At 43.3% G+C, this 21,171-nt stretch overlaps 1 protein-coding gene across 1 annotated transcript in view; it reads right to left on the reverse strand.

The window, feature by feature from the left end:
- The window catches only part of SAMD3 (sterile alpha motif domain containing 3), a 53,636-nt gene that overhangs the window by 964 nt on the left and 31,501 nt on the right, over positions 1 to 21,171 (reverse strand). The window contains 4 exon segments of the mRNA XM_004702066.1: positions 249 to 331; positions 1,047 to 1,218; positions 3,398 to 3,598; positions 11,708 to 11,875. Coding sequence (XP_004702123.1) covers positions 249 to 331; positions 1,047 to 1,218; positions 3,398 to 3,598; positions 11,708 to 11,875 — 624 coding nt within the window.

Here is a 21,171-nt window from a genome sequence, read left to right on the forward strand (position 1 = left end):
ATTACGGAGTCAGTGTTTTGGGTGAACTGTTTTGGTTTTTTTGTGGGGGTGGGGAACACTCTAAGAACATGTAAGACAAGCATAAAACTGAGAGAATGAGGCATGTTTAAAAAATGCTTTGTTTGGAATAAACTCATGCCGATATGAACGGGAACCCTAGTAGCAATACTTCTCCACTTGCCCTCATAAATAAGTGATGTTATGAAAATGTAAAATTTCAAACCAATATGCATTTGCAGATGGCGAACCTTCTCGTTCACAGCAACAAAAAGGCTAGGATCATCCCCAAAAACATCTGGTAGGAGTAAACATGTGGCCGTCATCTTCATATCTGTCAAAACAAACATGTTTAGAATTTCAAGTAAAATAAGCTTTTCCCAACTGTTGTAAACAAAGCCAGTATTAAAATAGTGGGATCCTTTTAGAAAACTAATTGTTACCCACTATGGTGAACGGGGAGGCCTGGTGGTGCCATAGCTGAAGATCTTGGCTGCTAATCAAAAGGTTGATAGTTCGAGCCCAGCCAGCTGCTCGGCAGGAGAAAGAGTTGCTCCTGAAAAGGACCTGCCCCATAGAATCACAGCCTAGGAAACCAGGGAGCAGCTCGACTCTGTCAAACGGGGTCACGATGGGTCAAAGACCAGCTTGATGTCCCCCAACGAGAGCAGACCAACCTTAGATCAGTGCTTCTCTTTTGCACTTAGGTACCAGCCCCTTCTAGTAAACATTAAAGCCTTGATGCTCTGCCATTAGAATCGCCAATGAGATAAAGACTTCTATACTCTATCCTTTCAGCCAGAGTGATTTTCCTGGCCTGTGTTATTGGTATTACAAAATGAGCAGGTTGCCCATTCCTCTCATAAAATTTTACAACATTGAATGTGCTTTCTAAAATCTGTGTCTCCCTCACTTATGTGAGACATTTTTCTTTCTTTCCCACCAGACGCTTCGCTGAACGTCCCTTCTTCCTCCGCAGGAGCTTTTCCAATTACTCTGAATTATAAAGATGACTGAGAGCAGATAACCCCCGTAGCAGGTGTACTTACGTTTTAGCATGTCTTCATCTGTGTGCTCTTTCATTTTTTCTTGCAAAATAATAGTGATTGGGTTATCCGCCACGATATAAGAAGCCAGTATATTTTCTGAGTAGGATTCCAAAATGTGCTTTGTTTTCTTATAAATGTCTGTTCTTGTAAGAAGTTGGAATTCTCTAAACATCTGATGATCAAAGAAGAAAAATCACAAGCAAACAAATCAATGTAAGAAAGCAAGGAAGCAAATAACCACAGGACTATAATAAACTTTGAAGAGTCATTTAAAACATTTACTGGATAGACACTTTTAATAGCGCTAGTGGCAAAGACTTAGGACGGAGAGAGGCAAAGAATAGAAAGCAGAGGAGAATGGGAAAGGTAAATAATAGACATAGAAAAACGTCTAAAAATAATGATTTATAAACTATCAAGGGCTCATGAAGGAGGGGGAGTGGGGAGGGAGGGGAAAAAATGAGGAGCTGATGCCAGGGGCTTAAGTGGAGAGCAAATGTTTTGAGAATGATGAGGGCAATGAATGTACAAATGTGCTTTACACAATTGATGTATGGATGGATTGTGATAAGAGTTGTATGAGCCCCTAATAAAATGATTTTTTTTTAAAGTCTAATACCACAGAATAAAAACTCTTTAAGAGCCTGGGCAGAGTATACAGCAAGCTTCCTAAAGTTCATGAAAAAACATGATTCCATTTTCCTGTAGTTCCACTCATCCACAAACTTTCCAAAGTCCCTCTCTATGCATTTTTGGACGATTTGGGTAATGCAGCTATGAGATGAACTAAACTCTAGTACATTACAATTCTTTAGGCAACGTTTTGACAGTCTCCAATGAAAGGCATTAAAAAACACACAACATTTTATTGTGAATTGGGTGACGGTTTACAAAGCAATCAGTTTTCCATTAAAAAATTCATACATGTGCAGATAAAAGCTGGAAACACAGGGAATCCAAGACAGAAACCACTCAGGACCAATACTGCGAGTAGCCATACCAGGAGGGTAAGGGGAGGGTGGGGGGAGAAAGGGTAAACTAATCACAATGATCTACCTATAACCCCCTCCCCAGTGCATGGACAACAGAAAAGCGGGTAAAGGTGAGATACTGGTCAGTGTAAGACATGAAAAAATAATAACATAAATTATCAAAGGTTCATGAGGAAGGGAGGGAGGAGGGAGAGGAAAAAATACTAAAGGCTCAAGTAAAGAGAAAATGTTTTGAAAATGATGATGGCAACAAACGTACAGATGTGCTTGACACAATCGATGGATGGATTGTGATAAGAATTGTCTGAGCCCCCAATGAAATGTTTTAAAAATCATACATATTTTGTTTCACGTCAGTGATTGCGGTCCCCACAATATGTCACTCATGCCATTTCCTCCGTGTGGTCCCCTTTTCCCTTCTCTCCTACACCTTCCTGCCTTCGAACTCTGTCCTCCTCCACTGTGCGCCACTGTACTCCCGTCTACGACGCAGACACATCTTTCCCCACGATGTCCCCACAATAGGACATCGCTTAGCAGTGGCAACTGTCACAACCCAAAGAGGAAAAGAAAGGTTGCTGAAGGGTTAATCCACGTAAAGCTCTGTTTGCTACTGGTTAGACAAAAATAAACTTCCAGGCGGATTCTAGAAAACTTTTATTTTCAATTGCATCCAAACTCATCTTCATAAAACCCTCAAGGATCTTTCATCATATATTAGACCTAAAACTGCGCTAAAATTGCGATATGGGTTTTGATTTAACTATGTCACTTTCATGTATTTCTAAGACCATTGTTCTGAAAGGAAGTACATTTTAGGTAATGTAGCATATTAACAGTTCCATCATTAAATAGAAATTCCATAATCTGAGTCAGCCGTTCTCAACCTGTGGGTCGCGACCCCTTTGGGAGTCGAACGACCCTTTCACAGGGGTCGACCGATTCATTAACAGTAACAAAACTGCAGTGATGAAGTAGCAACGAAAATAATTTTATGGTTGGGGGTCACCACAACATGAGGAATTGTATGAAAGGGTTGCGGCATTAGGAAGGTTGAGAACCGCTGACCTAAGTGCATGCAAATGGAAAACACTGTACACTATCCAAATACTCCTAAGCAGTGGTCCCCAGCCTCCCCCACATGTCCAAGGACAGGTCCTCTTTCATTCTAAAGACGGTCATTCCATTGGCAGTGCATGACAGCACAGTAACATGCTTCCTGAAATTCTCGAGGGCTTACACACCCCACTGAGATTCACACCCACCATCCTGCCAGAGCCTGGTCACCACTCTGAGAGGAAAGGGGGACGGGCAGTCGGGACAGTTGAATCAGAGAGTGTTGGCAGTGAATAGCAATACCTGGTGGGGGCACTTTAAGAAAGGAAACATTTTAAGAATTTCCTTCAGAGGCGTTCTGCTGTCTATCAATTTTCTTCTCAGTTCCAAAGTTTGGCTCATCCTGTTGTCAATCTCTTTCCAGTCCTTTTCTGTTTTTACATATTCTCGTTGAAACCAGTTAATGTGTTCATTTACTTCAGAATATAAAGGAACGGCTTCTTCCTGCAAAATATTTTCGAGACGTCAGTATGTCCCGCTTATATGACACAATCCCGAGCTTGTGTCAACTGCTCATGCACTCATGTTTGGTGGTCCAAGACAACTCAGAGGTTCCTTGCAAGAGCGGTCTGACAGTCTACTTCTAATCATGTCAGCCATGGAAAACAGCCCATCTGCACAGTTCCTCTCTGGCACCTGTGGAATCACGAGGAATTGAGGTCGACTCGTGACAGCTGATCTGGTCTGCTTTGCTTATTGCACACCCTAAAAATGCTCCTAAGCAGTGGTCCCCCAACCGCCACCTCATATCCAATGACAGGTACTCTTTCATTCTGAAGACGGTTGTGGTAGTTACATAATCTGGTGTCAATTTGAGGATTCAGAGGGAAGGGGTGGAGTCTAGCCTGTCAATCAGGTTGGAGCTTGATGATCTCATTTGGAGGCCTGAATGAGATAAATAGCTCACTGGAGGCTGGACACACACTCAGCGCCGGTGAGACATCCTCGTTGACAAGCCCCGTGGAGACAGGCTGGTGGCAGCCAGAGCCTTGGAGCTGGAGAAGCCATGTGGGACCCCTGCCAGCACTGAAATGCTTATCACACCACTGAATCCAGGCGTATTTGTACATAAGCTGCCATCATTCTTTTCTAGACAATTACTTTCTATTGAGCCCTTGGTATCAGCTCCTTTTTTATCCCCCTCACTCCCCCTCATTTGCTTTTTAAAAAATAATATTACACTCGCAAGGCAAGCATCACCATATGTAATAATACTGGGCCTTGAATGTGTTGGGGAAATGGACAGTCTTTTTATCCCTACACACGAACTAGATAGTTGACCACTTACAATTAAATTATAGGCTGTCCTCCTGACAGATCTAAAAGAGTTACTTTATTTTCTGCATACATTTTATATGGAAACATGCATAACCCAGAAGATGCAAATTTCATAGGAATGGTGCTCAATCTATGCATGTAAATTTTAGAAGACAAAATGTTGAGAACGAGGTAGAATCTTTTAGTAAAATTTTCGTGTTTAATAGTAGTGCCCTGTTTCTTAAGGAAGGACCACTGCATATTCAAGAGATAATACAGATTTGAGTTTTGACAGCTGTTTTAGTGCATTTTTAGAACTGTAGCACTGTCATATTTTCCCGATTAAAATGACAAAAATGGGTATCGTGTGCAGCTAGATTATCAAAGATTAGTTATAATCACCATTCAGTTGGGTACATTGGATGGTGTAGGACAGTTAAAAAATGCCCTGTAGTCTAGTTAAAATTCTAAGAGTCACGTGTATATGTGCTCATTGTACACACATTGGGTATCATGATTCCGAAAGGCAAGAAGCCAGTCTTCAGCCTGTTCTTGATTGGATTTTGCTAAATGGGGAGTTGGGAATTGCCTGGAGGGAATAGGCTTTTGTTCTAAGTTGGAGACTTAGGTGAAAACCTGTAAGCCACCTAGAACTACTGAGAAAACAGAAGACTTACATTTGAAGTGAAGATTGAAGAAAAGGGGGTAGATCAGTCTTATTTTATTTTTAATGCAAATGCAACTTGCATTTGGATCTAGCCAGGCTGACAAAGTTCATGCCTATAAAAGACTGAAGGGTGAAAGAGAGCCTGTGGGAACCAGCAAGCACACTGTGGCAATCACCTGGGTCCACTTGTTGAATGGAAGTGGAAGGAGAGGCAGAAATAATGAGGTAGACTTGGGTTTGGACATGTGCCATTGGACGCTGTTCACTTGTTCCCGAGAGGCTAGAGATTAAAGAGGAGGCCAAGGGCTGGCTGATGTGAAGTTAAGGAGTTGTGTGGGCTCCTGAACCTACAGGCATTGAGTAGAGGGCTTGGGATGAATCAGAGAGAGAAGAGGCTGGTTAGTCTAAGTGTAAAGAGGTGTGTGTGGACTTCATTTCACCTAGATTGAATGGGAAGAGAGTACCCATTTGCTATAGATTGAATGGTAAGGACTGAATTGACCAGAATTTGACCAAAAGAAGAAAAATTCTTGACACCGTGCTGTGTGAACTGCTGCAATTTGATGGCTTGCCCCTTGTCTGGACTTTGTGTATTTAGATACTGGAAAGAAAGGTCTTTACATAAAGGAAAATGCTTGTCTCCTCATAGTACTGAGTTGGCAGGATAAGAAATTTAGAAACTGGATATCTGAGATGGGAGAGTGGGGGGATGATAAAGGCATGAAGGACTGGGCTACAAGTTTTCATGGGTGTGCCTACAGCAAGATCATCGAGATGGGAGTGAGGGAGCACTCTACTCGTTTCCTCTTAGCTGGTCTCAGGGAAGATGTAGATAAGATAGTATGACTCAGTTGTGATTCTAAAACCCAATGGTAGAATATGTAACTTGGAGAAGAGGGAAGTTAACTCTTCAAGTATGAAGGGTTGATAACTAGAAAAGAGTTGGAAGTGGTCTGAGGTGCAGTGAATTACTTGATATGGCGCTACTAATCATAGGCTTTATAACTCATTCCAAACGAATGAATGGGACCGTGCATATTGAACGTATTTACACTTTACCTGATGGGTCTGGTACGAGAAGGGGGTGGGCGTCACTTGTTAGGATTATATGATTCTGTTGTGGTTGTTAACAGAGCTCATTGTGAGCGTAAAATTTATAACTCTAACATGAGCATTGGTCCCCTTTGCCAATTTGCTGGGTAGCGCAGAGCAATAGCAGAGGGGAACCTGACTACCGTTAAGAAAGAAGAATCAGAAATGCAGTGTGTCTTTTAAGCCTGGAGATCCCTAGGCATTGAAGCTCCCCATTGTAGGAAGAGAAAGCTGTGGCACGAGAGACGTGGCAGAGAACCATCTGTGACAGATCTAAGAACCAGAGCAAGAGACAAAGTAGTGGGCTTTCTGGTCCACAGAGCAAGTAAAGTGGAATGTCCTCAGGCAGAAGGCTCACGTGTGGAGTGGGTACTTAATTGGGGAGCTAAGTTTGCTAACTCATCGAGCTAGAGCTGAGCACTTTTGGGCGGAGGCTTGTGGCAAAGGGCCTTGGGAGCATTTCTAGGCAATGCTAAAAGTCCAAGCAAGGTAGATGCCAAGGGGCATGCTTGTAGGCACAGCTGAGAAGAGGCTACACTACACCGAAAAATTGTGTCCTAAGCATTTCTGATTCTGAATTGTAGCTTGTTAACTTCCCTACTACAGCTCATACTGGTGAGTATGGCCTATGCGTTCTGTGTCACCGTTACAATCAATTACAGACCCCAGCAGAAAAGAGGGTGCCATAGAAGGGACTCCTCGTGCCAGACTTAGTCATGAAAGTTAAAGAGTGGAATCATGTCTGACCTCTGCCTCATATAGGAATCTCCAAAGGCTGATACTACGGTGATGTGCTGCCTCCCCTCATGAGTCAGAGGAAGTCAGAAGCCCAGCTCCAAGTCCATTGTATAGTGGCAGCACCGAAGAAAGGCCCTCTTCAAATGCTTCCCTTAACATCGCAGCCAAGGACCCTACAGATCTCAGTTACACTGTGTCCCACACAGCAGCACCAGGAATCAGAATGCGCTCAGATGAAATGCACGTGTTTGGTTTACACATGACGTGGTTTCCTCTCAAACCCAAACTCCACCAGCAAGGGTGAGGTTTGCTGCCTGGGTTAGTTCTCTTAGCAGATGGCTGGATGAGTGTACTCTGACTTGTCCAGAGCAGCAGCTGTGTAATGTCCGCCCCAGTATGCAAAGGGAGTAGGAGACCATGATAGAGGGGTTACCAAAGGAAAAAGCAACACCGCAGGAAAGAGATCGCTCCCGGCCAAGGACTACTCAGAGAGATGGGAGGAGAGCGTCTGAACCAAGCCCTGGTGGCACTGTGGGTTGTACAAAGTGAGCGGTTGGAACCCACCAGCGGCTCCAGGGAGAGAGACGAGCTGCCAGTGACGATGTGCCAACTCGGAAACCCTAGGGAGGAGCACGCTGAGCCCTTTTAGCTATAAGGGCTCCACTTCCTCTCAGGACATCGCATCTGAGTTGTCCGGGAGCCACACATGACTACTGAGCACTTGAAATGTGGTTGTGCTGTAGTGCCAAATACAAACTAAATTTCAACTATTTAATATGAAAATATATCACGTATCTCATTAATACTTTTTATAAAGATAGCATGCTGAACTGGTATTAGTCTGCATAGGTGGGACAGATGAAATATATAATTAATACTAAATAATCCTGCCTCTTTTCTTTCATTATGGCTACTGAAAGATTTAAAATCACATATGTGGTCTGTATTCTATATCTACTGGTTAGCATGCTAGGACTTTCTTTTACCAAATTCCAGCCCTTCCTTGTTTTTTAACTCTCATGTCATTAAATTGATCTTGAAAATGCAGTTTCTCCTGTGTAGCTTGGATGGCCCTTGGGCGTAGCGTTCAGGCATTTGTCTCAGTCAATCAACCATGAACATTGTCACCCCTGGGAGTCTGTGCCATGTTTCCAAGTGCACAGCTGATTTGTCATTCTTCTCAGTATTAGTAAATGTGCCACCTGCTGACGACAGTAATTGCATTATACTCAGAATGCAATTAACTGTCAACATCCCCCCCCCCAACATTTGCTGTCAAGTTCAGTTTTGCACCCTGAGAAAAACATCTTGGGGAAAGGCTATAAAAATGATTAGTATTTATACAATTAATTATGTGCTGGTACACTAAGAAACAAACAGAAAATGCCTCATGAGAAAGCCACAAGAGCTTAGTAAATACTCTTAGCATTCAACTCTCCATTTCATTTTCTTTTCAAGCCAAAGAAAGCCAACACATAAAACTACTGTAAGCCATATATACATATACACATGTACACATATATACACATATATGTATATATATCCAAGAAGTAAGAAAAGAAAATGATTTCAAAGAGAGGAAATAATTTTAGAATTTATTAGTAATTTATTATCTGGCGGTTGGATGATTGTTTATTTGATAAACTTCAGGTTGCTCAGAATAGTATGAAAAAAATGTCTAGCCCCTCTGGGGTTCGGCTGCCTGTGGGCAAAACAATGCTGCCGGGGACCTCTGCTTTCTTCTACTGGTCAATGCAAACACAGCCTGCCTGTCACTGGCAGCAGACTTACTAGTGTCCTGTGTGGCTGAGTTCATCCCAATTCACAGCAGCGTGACCAGCTCTGGAGGGTTTCCTGGACTGCTGATGTTTTCCCAGAAGGAATGCTGGAGGCGCAGTGGTGAAGCGCTTGATCGCAAACAGGGAGAGCGGATGCTGAGCCCACCGGCTGCTCTGCAGAGAAGATGTGGCCGTTCGCTATCCTAGAGATGACAGCCCCTGAACCCCGCGGGGGCAGTTTTGCCCCATTGCATGGGGTCACAGAATCCATCTAGAGAGCCACGTTTTTGTTGGTGTTGCAGAACACAAGGCTTTCTCTCCCAAGAAGTCAATGGTTGGTTTTGAACCCCTGACCTTGTCGTTGGCAGATCCTTGACCAATACTGATACTAGGGTTCCTGTGTACTTACGAGACTCCCTGAAACCTGCCTTCCAGGATTCGATAGCTCCTGGCACGTGGAAAGGAAGGAAGTGGTAAAATGAGTGGAGCGAAATGCAGTGACTCCAACTCTGAGCACTTTGGTGTCCAAAGAAAAACAAGCTTCCAGTTACTAAATTAAAAACAATAAAAACATAACTTGAAATCTTTTCTCTTCCCTCTTCCCAAGATCTCCCTCCAAGATTCTCACTGCCATCTAGGTAATTCTGACTCATAGAGACCATGTAAACACGGGGCAGAATTGCCCCGGAGGGTTTCTAAGACTAACTCTTTACGGGAGTAGAAAGCCCAGGCTTTCTCCCTCACAGCGGCTGTTGGGTTGGAACTGCTGACTTAGTGCTTAGCAGCCCAGTGAGTAACCACTAAGCCACCGAGGCTCCACCACTTCCAAGTTTAGCAAATCTGAATTGCCATTCAATGGCAATTTGCCACCATTGAGTGAATGATAAAATTCCTTCTTCTTGTCTACCATTGCATTTTCCACCTCTGCAGTATGTAGAAAGTAGAAATACTTTTTTTTATTTCATAGTGGAAGAATTAGGTTCCGCTCAGGACATTTTTAAAATGTGAAAGATATTAAAGTCATCTTAATATAAATATCTCTAAATTTCAGAAGTCTTTGAGATAATAAAAAGAAGCTCTAAGAAGAAATTAAAAATGAAGATTGAGAATAATTCAGGCAATTAGTCTGAGTGAGATAAAGTGTATATTTAATGGATTTCACTGGTATCCTTGTTAGTGCTTTAAGATATGCTCAACCACCCAAGAGGACACTTACTACAGATGCGATTTCTTTTCTGTAATATTCTGTCAACAGTTTCTTACAATTTAAAGCTTTTGGCTTTACAGAGTATTGGTTCATAATCAGGTCTTAAAGGGGTCAACACTTACCTGTGTCATTGGTGAGAAGAAAAAAAACAAGATCCTTACCAATTGGATATGAATGCCAGGGTGGGGGGAATGCCTCTTCATATGAGAACGTTGACTACTCTATAGTCTTTTTTTGCCCCAGCTGGCAGGAGCTTCAGAACTAAATTCTGTTGCTCCTTAAACAATAGATCATGGCTCTGTTCTTCCTGTACCTTCAAGTTCTGTTCTTTCTGTAGCAAAGGCTCTTGCGTCCTAGTTCGATCTGACTACAAGGGGCTGTTGGGTAAGGGGTGAATAGCTAACCACAAGATGAGACTCTGCTCCAATAAAGATTCCTGCTGTCAGACACCCTATCAAGAGTCCATGTGGGCTGAAATCCACTGGATGGCAGTGAGAGGAGACTAGTAAGCAGCCCTGGTAGCAAACTGCTGTCCTTTCATGTCCCTGTGCATTCGCAGAAACAAAAAGAAGTCTCATGGAGCGAGGTGGTGAGTCAGGTGCATGGGGCAGTAGAGGCATGCTGTGTTTTGCCAAAATTTGGGCGCACTGAGATGGCTGCGTGACCAGGTGCATTGTCGTGGTGACAAAACCAGTCCCCCGTCTGCCACAAAGCAGGCCTTTTTTGTCGCACACTGTTAGGCAATCTTTTCAGAACCTCCAAACGGAAAGCTTGATTAACAGTCTGACCTGGTGGAACGAACACCAAATGCACTATTCCCCTCATATCAAAAAAAAGAGGGAGCTGATATCAAAGAGTTCAAGAAAGAAAATGTTTTGAAACGGATTGTAGTAGCAATTGTACAATTATGCTTGAACTATTTGAATTATATAATGGTATGACATTTGTAAGAGCTCCCAGTAAAATAATTAATTCATTTAAAAAGTGAAAAAAACAAATGAGCGTTGTCTTGATCACAATTTCACTTGACGAGCTTAGATGGGGGTGAGGTGACGGTGACAATGGCATCTTCCATGGGCTTGATTAGGTCACCTTGATTAGGCTTTCTGGGTCACCAATAATGATCTTGGAGTGGGGGTGGGGGGTCTGGGTTGCTCAGGAGCTGTTCTTTCAAAGCACAGCAGCATGTTTCCACTCAGTGCTCTTTTTCCTGGTCAGTCAGAACTGAGGCACACATTTTGAAGTGACCCTTCTCATCCCCAAATCTTCCTTTAAAGTTCACTGAACCAAGCTCCACGATAGCCCAGATAACGTCCCCAGCTCCTCAATGGTTTGTAGTCGGTTTTCACACACAGTGCACGCATTTTGTCAACATTTTCGTCCATTCGGGAAGTTGATGGATGTCCAGAACGAGGTTTGTCATCAATCAATAATTCACCTCTTTGAAACAAGAAAACCACTCGTACACTTGAGTTTCTCCTTATAAGCTGTGTTCAACATCACAAGATTATGTGGCATTTTTCCCAGGCAGGAACCAAAATTTCACAGCCATATGCTGTTCTCTTCAATTGGCCATCACAAAAACGAGGTGCACTGACTCAGAGCGAGTGGCTTGATGCTTGCCTAGCAAGGGGGGAGGGGAATGTGTACCACAAAAGTTCCGCCCAGCAGAGCTTTTTTTCCATTTTGGATGGGGGGACCCTAATACTTCACATTTTAAAATAATAATTTTTTTGTCTTAATAATGTTTAAATGATCTTATTGATCAATTAAACGATCAATAAGTTGCCAGAAATTTAAAGATACAAGCTTACTTTTATCTGGACAATACGAAATTCATCACATCTTAGATCAGCAAGAGATTTCCGTGTCTGACCTCTTCGGTGTCCAAATTTACACTTATTCCTCATCACTTGCTCATCATCTTCGATGGGCCTTCGAACATACTTAAACCGATCTTTGAGTGCTCGTTTCCATAGAAACTGTATAAAGTAACAAAACAAGCCAGTTAATCTTCAAGGAGATTAGACCGCTCCTCTATAAATAGAAAAATCTTCATTTGTCTATTATCTTTAGATGTGAAATTATTTCCCCATAACAGCAATAATATCTGTCCTTTCATTTATCCTCACAACAATTTTGTGACATGGCTATAGAAATTATTATTCCTTAAATTATAACTAAGGAATTCAAGGGCCAGAAAAATAAAAATATCTTTCAAATATCATGTAGCTATTAGGTAAACCTACAAAGGAGTTTTAAAGGCTTAGTGGAAAAATTGTCTTTAATTCAATTATTTTCAAAAACTTTTTAAAGCTCTCGCATATTATGTGATAGAGTTAAAAGCCCTCACATTCAAACATGTTCTACAGAGACTCATACTAAACCTTAAACAGGACAGACAAAACAAAAACAATCGTTTCAGATAAGAGAAACCATTAGCATGTACATGGTGCAGAGACCAATGAAATTGACTGTATTACAGCCATTGTTTCCAATGTATAGTATACAGAACAAAGGAAATCAGCACAAGATTCAGATTGGTGGCAGGCTAACCCCTCTCTATGGCAGGTGGGTCTTAAAATAGACGAGGGGGTAAAAAAAAGATGGTTGGCATTCGTTAGAAAAGTTACAGGAATGGTTCTGCAGTTTTGATTACCTGGCTGCATGGTAGTCAGGGAGACTCATGACCAAGCAACCCTGAGTCCTAGTCACCAGGACTCCGTCCTTTTAGTTAAATCAGATGACATGGTCTGATTGGCTACACTCAGTAAATGCCCAGGCAAATTCCCTAACTCTATGTGAGCATCTTTCTGAAAACTCTGCGTTTGCTTTCAACCATACTCCTCCTCTGAGCTAGCCGTGGACTTGTGCAAGCTTAGCTACCTTGCCAATGGGATGACCAGCAAGCCTTGGGGAAAGTAACAACGGACGGACGCAAAAGCTTCTGAACGTATGTCAAGATTCAAAATCGAATGAGAGCTCCCACTATCCAGTGCACCATGACCTGTCTGTCACTTTGTCATACTGCGGTGGCTGGAGTGTTGTTGGGAGGCTGGAAGCTATGCCATCATGCTTGGTGAAGTAGAGGGGCAGGGACAAGGGAGCAGGCCCTCAAGGAGATGGATTGGCACAGTGGCTACAGCAATGGGCTCAAGTATAGGAACGATTGGGAGGATGGTGCAGTAGCATGCAGTGCTGTGTTCTGTTGGGCATGGGGTCGTCGTGAGTCAGAATCAACTCCGTGGCACCTAACACCAACTAGGGCGTGCAGCCTTCCATACACCAAGGGCTTTCGAAGTTAAGCACCACTGCCCCTGGCCCTGGAACCTAGAGTTTCGGATGCTCAACCCCAAATACTTTCAACAGCGACTTGCTTTCTTCACAACACACCCTACTTCTCTAGTGAGCTTCAGAAAACTATGAAACTGGTGTAGGAAGGCAAACACTGCATATGCAGACTGACACATTTTCCCCCCTGTATTTTTCCTTCCCATCCCTTGACTGTTGCTTTGTGGGAGAGGTATCGGCATTCATTGAGAGTATTTGTGAAGGATCTACTGTTTTCAGAGATAAAGGCCGGGCTCCTGCCCTGGGGTCAAGGGCAGCAGAGACAGCAGGTTTGTCTTCCACTCCAGAAGAAGGGCAAATGGTTTCAATAGCCAGTAACACCACGGCAACAAAGGAACACACAGCCTTCTCTTTCTTCAATCTTTCAAGAGAAGCATAAAAGACTTCTGGCTGCAGGTGCAACTAAGCTCAAAGGGAAGGCTTGAGGGAAGTCATGTGAGTGGGTGGATAAAAGTTCAAGGCAGGGAAACAGCAGGCACGGTGAAGGAGGAGAGCTGGTGCTTTCTGATCATTGTTTACTGAGTTGTGCATGAGTGTGTTAGATAGGGTGTGTTAGAAAATGTAGCTTAACACTGGGCTTCCTGGGGGTTGCGGGGGGAGAAGCTTTGATATAGTAATCCTGAACCAAAGCACCTCAGGTTGCATCAAAATCCCTCCTTTACGTGCATCAAAATCTCTCAAGGGCTTGTTAGAACCTAGGACTCTGGCCGCTCCTGACAGCCTGACTCAGTAGGCATAGGGTGGGGCTGAAAATCTGCATTTCTAACAAGTTTCCTGGAAAAGCTGAGGCTGCTACTTCAGACCCTTAAGATATTCCAGATCAGAGTACATACACAGGTACAGATAAGAGCTCAAAGCACAGAGAATCCAGGACAGATAAACCCCTCAGGAACAATAATGAGAGTAGCGATACCAGGATGGGAAGTGCAGGGAGAAAAGGGAAACCGATCACAAGGATCGACATATAACCTCCTCCCAGTGGAACAAACAACAGAAAAGTGGATAAGGGGAGACAGCGATCATGTAAGACATAAAAAAACAATAATTTATAAATGATTAAGGGTTCATGAGAAGGGGGGGCGATGAGTGGAAAATGTTTTGAAAATGATAATGGCAACATATGTACATGTGCTTGACACAATGGATGGATGGATTGTGATGAGCTGTAAGAGCCCCTCCAAAAAATGATTTCAAAATACATATTATTTCAATGGGACTGGCGGTACTCAGATGTCTGTATTTTTGAAAGCTTTACAGAGCCCCTTGACTCGGGAGGGTTGGATTTGACTTCTGGAAGTATTTGGCTGATGTGTGGGGAGTCTGGGGAGACCGCAGGTACATCAGGTGGTGGGCGCACCTGGACTTCTTTTCTCAACACCCTCTGTCCCTTTGCCCACCCTGCCAGCATGCAGTTACTCCTCAGAGGGCCTCCTGGTGTTAACTCAGGCAGCTCTTTCTCACAGGAGGCTGCTCAAGTGTCCTTCACATCCCTGGGTACTTTACCACCATCCACTTGATGGCTGTCCCCTGTCTTCCCCAATCCCTGCCTCCCTTCTTCTCCCTTGCCCCCGTCCTTCCTCCTTTCTCCCTCCCTTTCTTCCTTCTGCTCCTCCCACTTGCCTGTGAACACTTGAGGATAGACTCCATGGGCTCTGCCCACTGGGCATTAAGCCCAGAAGAGTGCTTAATGCACACTGGAAACTAGAGTTCAAGGCCCGCGTCAACTCTCTGTATGGCAGAAGGACCCAGGTGCTCAACTAACAGACTGGATACAGAAGTATAGAAGTATAGACTGAGTCCTGGGCCTTGCCTAGGAAGGAACACACTGGGTGAGGAAATACCCAACACGTCTTACAGTCTGAACCTTCCTTCCGGCTGCTTCTCGGATCCTCATCTTCCCCAGAATGTCATGCCTTTCATGGAATTTCATCCTGGGTGCAGAGTAGACTCGGTAGCAGTGAGAATCCGTATACCCTTTCTCCACCTCACTCTCCCCACAGAGCTGAAGAGCTGCTACGTCAGACCCTTAAGCTATTCCAGATCAGAGCACATCACAGGTACAGATAAGAGCTCAAAGCACAGGGAATCCAGGATGAGAAAAATGTGTTTGCCTCATAGCTCTGACCATGACAGGGTGTGATAAGCAGCTCAGTGACTTTGGGCACAATTTGAGCCCTATTTGCTCACTAGAGAATAGGAATGCCATGCAGGTAACATTTGTCCCATGTCTGCAATATGCATGTTGTACCATTCTTAATTAACTGGCTTAAGTCCCGACAATGCATCCGGCCACTTCAGAAAGCACGGTGGCCTACATTGGAAATACCTAGAGCCTGAGACTAGCTTTCCTATGTACCAGTTCCGTAACTTTGCAGAGCTACCCTCCCATCCTTACCCTTTATACAATTCTGAAATGGAATAATCTGATTTTTCTGGCGGGGTCTCAATATGTTCACTTGTATACATTGAAATGCTTTTCATGAACTTATTCAGCGGCCTGAAGCAGAGCGGCTCACCCCGAGGTTTAGGGGAGGCTTCAGTGATGCTCCAGGTTATGCATGAATCAGAAATGAGTCAGGAGGCTACCTCACGTCTCATGAAGGCCTGGCTATAAAAGACGTCTTTATATAAACGAAAAAGCCCTGATGGTGTAGTGGTTACGCATTGGTCTGTGGTCTGCATGGTTTGCAGTTTCAAACCACCAGCAGGTGCGTGGGGAAAAGATTGGGCTTTCTACTCCCATAAACAGCTATAGTCTTGGAAACCCACAGGGGTCAGCAATGACTCGTGGCAGTGAGTTTGGGTTTTTACTTTTATATAACCCAAGGGTCCCTTAGACACCGTGGCTTAGGCAGGGGGCTACTAACCACAAAGTTGGCAATTGAAGTCCACCAATCACTCTACAGAAGAAAGTTATCGGTTGTCTGTTCCTGGAGGTGAGGTGAAATAACTTAAATATGACCCTTCTACCCATCTAATTGTTACTTTCCACCAAATGACTGAGTGGGACCAAGCAAATAAGGTGCTCTTGTTGTTAGGTGCAGTTGAGTCGGTCAAATTCATAGGGACCCCATGTACAACACAGGGAGGCACTGCCCGGGCCTGTGCCATCCTGACAATCCCTGGTATGCTTGAGCCCAGTGTTGCAGCCACTGTGCCAATCCATTTCATTAAAGGCCACCCTTTTTTCTTTCTTTCTTTTTGTCCCTCCCCGCCCCCTCCTCCACTTCCTCCGAACATTTGAAAGCCATTCAGCAGCAGGAATAGAGAGAAGGCCAAGAAGATCAAGAAAGCAAACAGCTGCCAGAGAAGTAAGTGTGAGATCCCTATCTGTCCAGAGCCTGCAGCACAGAGACCATGGGACAGAGCAGAAGAGCCACCCAAAGAGAAAGGAGAAAAGCCATGCCACTGAGACCATGCCACTGTGAGGCTTGCCAGCAGGCAGGCTTCTTGGCGCACAGTGGGCGTGGGAGGTGAGTGGTGCGTTAAACCAGAGAGAGACTTGGCTGATGGCTGGGATGAGGCATTGATGTGGAGCAAAGGTTATATCCTTAAAGTTTCTGTGAAAACCTGTTAACTTTCCTAATAAATCCCCCTAATCCTGTGTATTGTCCATGAGTCCTGTGGGGCCATTACAGTGAACGAGGAACCCAGTCAGAGAAGTAGAGTACCATGATAGGGACAGTTGGTTTCAAAATAGGGTAAAGGGAGATGGAGAATAGAGGCATCTCCGACCTCTGCCTTATTCATCAACTGGTCTTGGGCTACTGTGGAGTTTGAGTCTTTCTCCCGACTGAAGCTCGAGGAAGTCAGATGTTGCATCTGTAGTGATGGTTTCTCCATTCCTATAAAGATTTATAGCTTCAGAAGCCCTGTATTGGGTGGTTGTGAATCAGAATCTATAGCATCAGGGTGGATTACTGGTTTACTCATTGTGCTACTAACTACAACTTCGGCAGTTCAAAACCATCAGCTACTCCATGGTAGAAAGATGAGACTTTCTACTCCTGACAAGATTGACAGCCTTGAAAACCCACAGGCACCGTCCTAGTCTGTCCTTCAGGGTTCCTAGCAGAATAGACTCAGTAGCAGTGAGAGTACATGTACACTTTCTCCACCTCATTCTTCCCACATAGCTGAAGAGCTTCTAAACCTGCTAAACCCAATGAGAGTCATTATAGCAATCAGTTGCTAGGATCTTTTAAAATTGCAATTCCTTCCCCCCCAAATATCCCCTTCTCTTCATAACTGCCGCATATCCAAAACCAAACCCGCAGCTGCCAAGCCAATTCTGACTCAATGCAACTCATGGACAGAGCAGAACTGTGCCAGAGCGTTTCCATGGCTGCCCATCCTTATGGAAGCAGACGACCTCAGCTTGCTCCCAGAGAGCAACTGGAGGACCCGAACCGCCAACCTTTCTATGAGCAGCCCAACACTTACTTTCTAATAAGAAGAGAAATAGGACTTTTCCCATTCAACTTTTCACATGAAAATCAGCAAGTATTTCTTGCTTAGCAATTTAATTTCCTTTAGCAAATGTCTCAGGTAGACACACTTGTTAAAAAGATATGTGTGTTTGAATGATCACCTCCCATTTCCATACGCTTTTCACTAGCTCTCCTACCAATCATTCTGAAATTAAAAATAGCCCTAAATGATAGGTCTCCTGATGTCTTGGCAAGTCATTGCCCAGCACTTGTAGACTGAAAGGCCATCATTAGAAAGACAGAAGTGAACTTGACCTAGCAAAGAGATGCAATGTGTTATTCTTGTTCATGTTTTATATTAAAAATCATTTAAAGATATTTTTGAATAATTGAATCAACCTGAATATAGATTATATATGGTATTATAGAACTGCTGGTTTTCTTAGGTATTAAGTGGTATTGTGGTTCTATAGAAGCTTATCCTTACCCTCATGAGACATGTGCTAAGGTGTTTAGGGATGACATCTGTAAGTAACCACATATATGTGAGGAAGAAGTAACAAATATGGGAAAATGTCAACATTTGGTGAGTCTAGATGAGTGCTTTTCAACCACGGGTAGTGCTGTGCCCACAAGGCATTTGGCAGTGTCTGGAAACATTTTCAGGTGTCAAAATAAAACCACTACATCTGGGGACTAGGGTTACCCATTGCATTGTGGTCCATAGCTTCCATTTTCATTGTGTTTCAGAAACCAGCAGTTATACATACACTCAGAATAAAACCAGTCCAAACCAGGCTCAACTAGTTTGGTCCTCCACACGTATGAATCCAACTTATCAGATCTGCCAGCAAAACTTCATGACTTCGGAAGCACAAAACCTCAAATAATTGTGGTATTCCTGTGCAGTGAATAAAAGATTGCCTGATCTTTTAAATCAAAGCGTACATAAGTCCAACCTATCCCTAGTCTTACCTCACCCTCTTTATGAATATGTATTCTTTACTTGTCCAATGTCCCCCAACTCTGAAACACCCAAGTATTTGAGAAGACTGATCTGAGGAATGCTTCTTCTGGCTTGTTGCTCGATGCCTGACAATCAAGCTACTTTCTCTTTCTCAAAACCAGAGTCCAGAGATTGAATTTCTGTGCACAAGGGGCATAAATGAACCCTTTGGGGCTCACTTACAAAACGTAAGGGTGAAGGATAGTTTGAGCATGTACAAGGTAAAGGTCAGGGAACCTGCTGCACATTCTACAATGCTATGCAAGAAAGCACCCACAATAAAGAATTAATTATGCAGTGGAAATGTCCATAGTGCCACAGCTGGGGAACCTCTATCTAGACACAGGTACATCACTTCTGATTTTGTTTGTTTGTGTTTGATTTCTTTGGCTGTTGTTATTCATTTTTGTTTCTGTCATAATATGACCCCCAAAGAAACCATATTTGTTTATAACCCGGGGACAAGCAGGTGAATTCTGGGCTCCTGCTTAACTCTAGCCAGGACCCAAGAACAGTTCTTTTATAAAAAAAAAAAAGTCATTTTACTGGGGGCTCATACAGCTCTTATCACAATCCATCCATTATATCAAGCACATTTGTACATTTGTTGCCATCATCATTTTCAAAACAGTTTCTTTCTACTTGAGCCCTTGGTATCAGCTCCTCATTTTTTTTACCTACCCCCACCACCTGCCCTCCCTCACCAACTCTTGATAATTTATAAATTATTTTTTCATGTCTTACACTGACTGATGTCTCCCTTCACCCACTTGTCTGTTGTCCGTCCCCCAGGGAGGGGGTTATATGTAGATCATTGTGATCGTTCCCCCTTTCTCCTCCCACCTTTCCCTTACCCTCCTGGTATCTCCACTCTCATTATTGGTCCTGAAGGGGGTTATCTGTCCTGGATTCCCTGTGTTTCCAGCTCTTATCTGTACCAGTGTACATCCTCTGGTCTAGCCAGGATTTGTAAGGTAGAATTGGGATCATAATAGTTGAGGGGGGAGGAAGTAGCAAAGAACTAGAGAAAGTTGTATGTTTCGTTGAAGAACAGTTCTTATAACATGGCCCTGCCCTCATGAAGAGTTCACTGAAGAGAAGGGTGATAGAGCCAAGGCGGTGAAGGAAGCAGATGGTGCCTGACTATCAATTGGAATAATGTCTGGGGTCTCAAAGACTTGTATTTAAATAAGCAGCCATCTAAGTGAGGCAGCATCCAAATCCACATCGGAGAAGCACAATAGCCTGTGTGATCCAAAGATGATGGTAACAAAATTCAAATAATGAAGGGAATATGGTATAAGAACTTAAATTGTGGACACTCAATTTGTAGACCTCAAAGGAGGGTAGTGGGAGCCCGGAAACCATCTGCAGAGTTTCTAGTCAGACTAGCCTCTGGCAGGTCCCCTCTGGTCACAGGCAAGGGGCTCCGACAGCGTTCGCATCAGACAGACACTATTGCAGACTTGATTGTGGTGGATCGAACCACAGAACAGTATGATACTTGGTCGGTTGACTTCCCTCTTGAACCAACCTGACTTTGCCCTAGGCTTACATATTTCCCACTTCCTTCAAGACAGAAATTTTCCTCTCGGTTTTTAAATATGGGGGTCTTTTCTTTCTTACTCTTTATTTTTATTTTTGTCTTTATATTATTATTTTCTTCTTTGTTTTCTTTTAGTGTTTCTTTGAGGTTTCCCAGTTGGTGAAGCACAGAAGGAGTGGCTGCAGAGACAATCGATAGTTTATGGGGAGGAGGGTGGGTGAATGGGGAGGGGAGGGGACTTGGGGAGCAGAGAGTGGATGCAGTAGTGGAGAGGGAGCACTAGAACTGATGGTGATGATATATGTACAACTCTTTTCAAAAGCGATTTAGCCATGAAAGTATATGATATGTGAATCCCAAATCAAGAAATCTACTTAAAAAAAATAAAAAGCAAGCAAGAAAGAAACCAAACGACCGGTAGTTGCCATGGGTGAATGAGAAAGAGTTGTTGCCTGGAGGGCACTGAGTTTATGTTGATGGTGGTGGAATAATTTGGGAAAGGCTATCAAAAATGCTTGTACAACAGGAAGAGTAGAATTAATGGCACTGAATTATTCATGAGGAAGATGTGGAACTGGAGAGTGTTTTGTTGCGTATTTTCTTGCCACAATTAGAAAAAAAAAATTACATGAATAATAATGGGTACAAGGAGACAATGTTCTAGAATTGACTGGGGTGACGATTGTACAGCTCTTCTTCATAGGATTGAATTATTGAATTGTATGACATGTGGATGAAGGGCTAATAAAACTGTTAAAAAAAAATGTTGTCTCATCAGACAAAGGCCTTATTACTAAAATCTACAATACTCTGCTAGCTTCCAAAAAGAAAAAAACTAATTGCCCACTTGAGAGGTGGGCAAAAGACTTGAACAGAAGTTTCAGAGGCAGAAATCCGAATGGCCAACAAACATATGAGAAAATGTTCCCGATCTTTAGCTATAAG

The sequence above is a fragment of the Echinops telfairi genome, unplaced genomic scaffold (genome assembly GCF_000313985.2).
Source record: "Echinops telfairi isolate 266 unplaced genomic scaffold, ASM31398v2 ScPeMD7_3533;HRSCAF=4204_0, whole genome shotgun sequence".
NCBI lineage: Eukaryota > Metazoa > Chordata > Mammalia > Afrosoricida > Tenrecidae > Echinops > Echinops telfairi.